The sequence below is a fragment of the Triticum aestivum genome, chromosome 2B, assembly GCF_018294505.1.
Source record: "Triticum aestivum cultivar Chinese Spring chromosome 2B, IWGSC CS RefSeq v2.1, whole genome shotgun sequence".
Classification (NCBI taxonomy): Eukaryota; Viridiplantae; Streptophyta; class Magnoliopsida; order Poales; family Poaceae; genus Triticum; species Triticum aestivum.
The window spans coordinates 426,888,871-426,896,229 of NC_057798.1; the positions used below are offsets into that span (position 1 = coordinate 426,888,871).

The following is a 7,359-nucleotide window of genomic DNA, read 5'->3' on the forward strand; positions in this document are numbered from 1 at the left end:
GTCGTCCCCGACTCCGCCTCAACCCCCGCTGCCACGTCCCTGCGCCTCACAGTGAGGCCCCGACCTCCTCTCTTTCCCCTCCATCGTCGGCGCCGTCCGCGCGCACGCACGCGCGCTCACCGCCGAGCCCCGCCCGCTGCCTGCAGCCACTCCCTCCCCTGACCAGCGCTCGACGCGACCGGGTCGTGCCGTGGCCATGCTTGGCCCCTGCGCGCACGCGCTCGCCGCCCGCGCGTGTCTGCGCGCCCGCCTCGCTCCCGCGTCCCCCTGCTCCGCGCTTGCCTGTGGCCGGCGGCTTCCCCCTTCGATCTGGGCGTACGCCGGCTCGGGCTGGGCGCCAACGCCCGTGCGCTCTGCCCGTATCCCGCTCCGGCCATGGACACGCCGTGGCCATCGGCCTCTTCTTCCTTCGCCTGGCGCCGTCCACCGCTGGCCCGCGCCCTACCTCGCCCTCCCACGCGCGCCATGGAATGCCCCTGTCGCTGGAGCCGCAGCCTCCATCGACCGACGCCACCACTCTCCGACGGCGCCGCCCTTCGCCGGCGCCGTTCGCTGCCGGCTCCCCCTCGCTCCACCTACCGCGGCCGACGCCACAATGGCCGCGCCCGCTGGAGCCCCGTTCCAGCCTCGCCCGCGCCCGTTAAGCCCCCAGGGGCCTATGACAAGGGGGCCCCATCCCCAGTACTTTTTTAAAAAAAAGAATTAAAAAATATAATAATAGTAAAAATAATTAATTAATTAATTAATTAAGGAATTAATTAAGTTAATTAATCATGCTTAATTAATCTAATTAACTAGTTAGTTTAATTAAATAGTAATTAGTTTAACTAAGACCTAATTAACCTAAGCAATGTATGACAGGTGGGTCCCACTGGACCCACATGTCAGTTTGACCCAGTCAACTCTGTTGACTGCTGACATCAGCATGACATCATGCTAACGTCATTAATACATTTTTTTGAATTAATTAAATAAATAATTAAATTTCATAAATTAATAAAATCTTTAGAAAATCATATCTTTTAATCCGTAACTCGGATTAAAATGTTTTCAACATGAAAGTTGCTCAGAACGACGAGACGATTCCGGATATGCAGTCCGTTCGTCCGCCACACCCCTCTAACCTATCGAACCCGCAACTTTCCCCCTCCGGCTCCTCTGCCCGAAAACACGAAACACCGGGAATACTTTCCCGGATGTTTTCCCCCCTTCACCGGTATCACCTACTACCGCGTTAGGGCACACCGAACACCGCGTATTGCCTTGTTATATTTTGTGATGCTTTGTTTGCTCTGTATTCATTATTTCTTCCCCCTCTTCTCTCCGGTAGACTACGAGACCGACGCTGCTGCTGACCAGTTCGACTACGGAGTTGACGACCCCTCTCTCTTGCCAGAGCAACCAGGCAAGCCCCCCCTTTGATCACCAGATATCGCCTACTCTTCTCTATACTGCTTGCATTAGAGTAGTGTAGCATGTTACTGCTTTCGTTAATCCTATTTTGATGCATAGCCTGACATTGTCGCTACATCTGTTGATACCTTACCTGCAATCCTAAATACTTAGTATAGGTTGCTAGTTTATCATCATTGGCCCTACGTTCTTGTCAGTCTGCCTTGCTATACTATCGGGCCGTGATCACTTGGGAGGTGATCACGGGTATTTACTATACATACATACATACTATACAGATGGTGACTAAAGTCGGGTCAGCTCATTGAGTACCCGCAAGTGATTCTGACGAGGGGGCTGAAAGGACAGGTGGCTCCATCCCGGTAGAGCTGGGCCTGGGTTCCCGACGGCCCCCGACTGTTACTTTGTGGCGGAGCGGCAGGGCAGGTTGAGACCACCTAGGAGACAGGTGGGCCTGGCCCTGTTCGGCGTTCGCGGATACTTAACACGCTTAACGAGATCTTGGTATTTGATCTGAGTCGGCTACGAGCCTATACGCACTAACCATCTACGTGGGAGTAGTTATGGGTATCCCGACGTCGTGGTATCAGCCGAAGCACTTCAGACGTCAGCGACGGAGCGGCGCGCGCCGAATTGGACTGGAACGCCACTAGGCTAGGTCTGCTTTCGGCCGCCCACGCAACGTGCAGGTGTGCTCAGGGCGATGGGCCCAGACCCCTGCGCGCTTAGGTTTAGACCGGCGTGCTGGCCTCTCTGTTGTGCCTAGGTGGGGCTGCGACGTGTTGATCTTCCGCGGCCGGGCATGACCCAGGAAAGTGTGTCCGGCCAAATGGGATCGAGCGTGTTGGGCTATGTGGTGCACCCCTGCAGGGAAGTTAATCTATTCGAATAGCCGTGATCTTCGGTAACAGGACGACTTGGAGTTGTACCTTGACCTTATGACAACTAGAACCGGATACTTAATAAAACACACCCTTCCAAGTGCCAGATACAACCGGTGGTCGCTCTACCTCAGGGAAATGAGGAGAGGATCGCCGGGTAGGATTACGCTATGAGATGCTATTTGGAGATGTTACTTGGAGATGCTACTTGGAGGACTTCAACCTACCCTCTTCTACCTGTTGCAAGAAGAAGGTGACCAGAAGCGTAGTCTTCGACAGGACTAGCTATCCCCCTCTTATTCTGGCATTCTGCAGTTCAGTCCACTGATATGGCCCTTTACACATATACCCATGCATATGTAGTGTAGTTCCTTGCTTGCGAGTACTTTGGATGAGTACTCACGGTTGCTTTCTCCCCCCTTTTTCCCCTTTCCCTTCTTTCTGGTTGTCGCAACCAGATGCTGGAGTCCAGGAGTCAGACGCCACCGTCGACGACGACCCCTACTACACCGGAGGTGCCTACTACTACGTGCAGGCCGCTGACGGCGTCCAGGAGTAGTTAGGAGGATCCCAAGCAGGAGGCCTGCGCCTCTTTCGATCTGTATCCCAGTTTGTGCTAGCCTTCTTAAGGCAAACTTGCTTAACTTATGTCTGTACTCAGATATTGTTGCTTCCGCTGACTCGTCTATGATCGAGCACTTGTATTCGAGCCCTCGAGGCCCCTGGCTTGTATTATGATGCTTGTATGACTTATTTTATTTGTAGAGTTGTGTTGTGATATCTTCCCGTGAGTCCCTGATCTTGATCGTACACATTTGCGTGCATGATTAGTGTACGATTGAATCGGGGGCGTCACAAGGCTTGAACCTGTTGGCATTGGTACCAGGTGCAGAGACTTGTGGAACTGAAGTGGTTCTAGCTGGTGCTTGTGCTTGAGCTTGAGATGCAGTGCTAGATGCACTAGTTCTAGCTGCTGGTTGTGGTTGTGGTTGAGATGCAAAGCCAGAGCCAGATTCTTGCTGGCATTTTTTGAAGATAGAGAGACTAGTGAGGAATATACCAAGTAATCATGTATAAGCATTTAAAATCAACTAGAACCGTCAAGTAATCATGTAAATCAACTGAGAGCATCTGTAATCATCTAAAAGCATTGAAAACCATCTATAATAATCTAAAAGCATTTAAAATATGAAATCATGTGAAAGCATGGAATACCTAAGTTGTGCTCTTTTTCTTGCTGGTTTTGGTGAGATGTGCATTCTTCTTGCCCTTCTCAAGATTCTTCTTGCATCCTAACTTGTTGTGTCTAGGATTTCCACACATAGAGCATTTTTATTATGGTTCCATGCTTGCTCATTTGCTTCCCCTTAGGAGCTTCTGCATCTTCTCTTTTCCTATCATGTTTCTTAGACCTTCCTGGCATTCTCACATATTCAGGAGCTTCAGGCCTAGGATTTGCAGACACATGCCACATCTCCTCCCCTTCTATAGGCTGCAAGCAAGGCTCATATTTTTTTGAACACCTCAACAGAGTAGCAAGGATGAATGTAATCTTCAATTTTCTTCTTACACTTGTAGATAGCGCTAATGGCATGGTGGCAAGGGAGGCCAACCAAATAGCCACAGGAGCATGTCCTTTTTACAAGATCAACAGTGTACTGTCTTCCCCTTCCGTTGATATGCTTCACTTCAAACCCATTTTCTCCATTCCAAAGCACCTCAAGATATTGTGTCCAAGCAATCGATTTCTTGATCTTTTTAAAGATGCGAGGGCATATTTTCCGTGTCATTTTCTCACCCTTCTCCTTCCGTTCTTGAATTCTCACCAATATTTTCTTCCTAATCTTCTCTTGCATAGAAATAATTGGATAGAATTTAGCATCAACAATGGCATGGTTGAATGACTCACAGAGATTATTGTCAACTGACTCATAATTTGACCCACTGGAAAAAAAACCTTGCCCAATGCTTTGGCTCTGTCCTCATCATGTCCTTAGCCCCTTCAGGTGTCTCTTGTGCAAGCTTGGCGCCGTAATAGCTGAAATCTTGCTTATTGGAAGCTTTGGCAACAACCCAATTTTTTCCTGCCAGTCATGAGCTTTGTGCTTCTTCATCTAGTTAGCATATACGTGCCTAGCACACATCCTGTGCTCTACATATGGAAGATAGTCCTTCATGGCATTGATTAGGCCCTTTTGTTTATTAGAGATAAACACCCAACCAGCTCCATTGTTGTTGATGTCAAGATCCTTGATGAGTAGCCCACCAAACCATTTTCAAGTTTCATTGGTTTCCTACTCAACTACAGCCCAAGCTAGTGGATACATCCAATTGTTAGCATGCCTACCTATTACACACAAGAGCTCGCCCTTCACTGCCGCTTTCAAGAAGCATCCATCAAGGCCTATCACTTTCCTGCATCCATCCTTGAATCCTTACTTCATTGCATTGAAGCAAACATAGAAACTCTAAAGTAATTTTGGTCCATGTTTGCCGATCCAGACACAGAACACTAGTGCTTCCAGGATTTCTCCTAAGCAACTCCAATTGGTAATCAAACACTCTGGTATACTCATTCTTCATACCACTCATCAATCTGTCCATCACAATTGACTTTGCATGTTTGCACTTTGAGGTTAAAACATCAACAAACATGTCTTGCAATACAATGGCTTTCCTGCTTTCTATTTTTCGTATAGGATTAGCTACTGTAAGTGCTCATACCTCTGTGCAATCAACTTAGTAGTCACAAGCTTGTTGCACCTATTCTATGCACATTCATGCTCATCATTGAAGGGGATCACTTGGAATCTGGATGTTCTTGATCTTTTGGCTGCATAGATGAACCAAGGGCATCCATCCCATCCACACTTGGCCCTAACTCTGTCACTTTCTGATTTCATGAACCTAATACTCCTCTTAGTAACAAGACCATACCTTGTCAAAGCTTTGCAAAGCTGGTTCTTGCTTTTGAAAACCATGGACAATGCAAAATGTGGTATCTCATTGTCATTGTTATACCTTGCAAACTTGCTCTTTCTCTTAACCACCTCTCCATTAGAACTTCCTCATAACTGTAATCCTCATCAGAAGAATCATACTTCCAATCCTCTTCTTCTCCTGCTTTTTGTTGCTCCATGTTGGCAACAAGCTCAATTGGTACTGGACCTGATGCATCTCTTCCAGTCCAGCTCTTGCTCTATTTAATTCTTTTCTTGAACTTTCTAGCATGCCTCCTTAGCTCCACCACCTCTGAATCTTGTCCACTATCATCAGTATGTGGAATGTACTCAAAATCACTCTCTGAATCAAAACCTGATTTGTTACCACTAGCAACTGCACCTCCAACCTGGTTTTGATTTGCTGCATGAACTGTATGTTGAGTTGGATCAAACACTTGAGAAACTGCAATTTGACTGACATTTGGATGTTGATCGACATTTTCATGCCCTGCAGCAATTGCATGTTCACTTGGCCTTGCACTGATTGTTCTATGCTTCAAGGGCTGCTCATAGCTTCTGTGACCACACCTGTTTCGTCAGTGATGAGCACATCATTCTCAGACTCAATAGGTTCAGCAGCAGTGATGACAAGATCAGGTTTAGGATCTGTCAATGCCATAATCTCATCCTCAAAGTCACTCCCACTGCTACTGTTAGCACTATCTTCTTCTTCATGGTACTTCACAAACACATCTGCAACTACACCAACACATATATAATTTGCCATCTGCACACACTTGTTGTCATCATTCAGAAACATCAGGCCATTGAGAAGTTCTGAATGAGGAACCAGAAAATAGAACTTCATCGATTCCTTCAGTGCCATGGCCATTCACTTCCTACGGCAACAATTTGTTCCTTTCTATCTCGGACATAGCTTCTTCTCCCCCAACACATTGCAAATTAGGACCAATTCGGACGAACTGGGCACCCAAATGGAAACGAACATTCAAAATCTCTCCTAGGTCCATGATTTCACTGAAATAGACAAATAAGGCGAACCAAATTAACCTATCTTTGTTGTGTACAAACAAAATCTATAGCTAAATCACACAAAAATCATATCTTTTCGCCCGCAAAACCACCCAAAATCTCGGTAAAACCCTAACCATAGTGGCGCAATCACAAGCTAAAATATGGGCATCAGACGAGGAGGGCATCGAGGTGATTACCTTCAGTTGTTGCCGCCACGCCGTCACGATCGTCGTCGTCCCGTCGATCAGTCGCCAGTCGCCATTGTTATCGCGCGAGAGAGGTGGAAGGCAGGAGGGCACAGAGTGCTCAAGGTGGACTGTCCAGGGGCCTGTTGGAACGGTCGATGTAGGAGTGCTCTGCCTCCTGGGCCTCTGAAGAGCCGTCAGACGGGCCTTAGTGGGCCGACCCAGTTTAATTCTATCTCGCGCGCCAACCAACCCCAGCAACGGCTTGCCACGTCGATAATCCCTATTTGGCACACGATCCCAAAGTTTAATTTAGACCAAGATCAAATAGATCAGGGTGCAAACGAGGGCTTACCTCTACCAATTCAGGGCTTAAAATAGACTTTTTCCTTGCATCATCCCAATCCTCACCAAATGCTAGTATGCCACCCATGGCCACCTCCGCGTCCGTGCTCACACTTCCCCGCCTCTCCATCTCGCCAACAATGCCAGCGCGGGCGTCGCCAACCACGACGATGACGAGGAGGACCAGGCCTCTCCGCGCGGCGTGCGCCTACACGCTCCAGGAGGGCCAGTCCCGCCGCTCCCACCGCCTGCCCTGCGGCCTCGACCTCGAGGTCATAGCCCAGCAACCGCCTTCTCCGGCCCCGACCCCGGGAAGGAGCGAGCGGCCGCCGCTGGTGTTCGTGCACGGGAGCTTCCACGCGGCCTGGTGCTGGGCGGAGCGCTGGCTGCCCTTCTTCTCGCGCGCCGGATTCCCCTGCTTCGCCCTCAGCCTCCGCGCACAGGTAGTTAGTCAGGCATGCATCTGGGCTTCTTGTTGAATTGCCCGATGCTGGTGGGGCTAACGTTAGTGAGCCTGCGCATTCCAGAAACCGAAAATGCAAGTTGGAGATGAATTCA

The 7,359-nt window shown here is 48.9% G+C and overlaps 1 protein-coding gene across 1 annotated transcript in view; it reads left to right on the top strand.

Moving 5' to 3' along the window:
- The first annotated feature begins 6,840 nt into the window (after positions 1–6,840).
- The window catches only part of LOC123045287 (uncharacterized), a 6,084-nt gene continuing 5,565 nt past the window's right edge, over positions 6,841–7,359 (top strand). Inside the window, exon 1 of the mRNA XM_044468289.1 lies at positions 6,841–7,244. Coding sequence (XP_044324224.1) covers positions 6,879–7,244 — 366 coding nt within the window. The 5' untranslated portion in view covers positions 6,841–6,878. The remainder of the gene's footprint in view (positions 7,245–7,359) is intronic.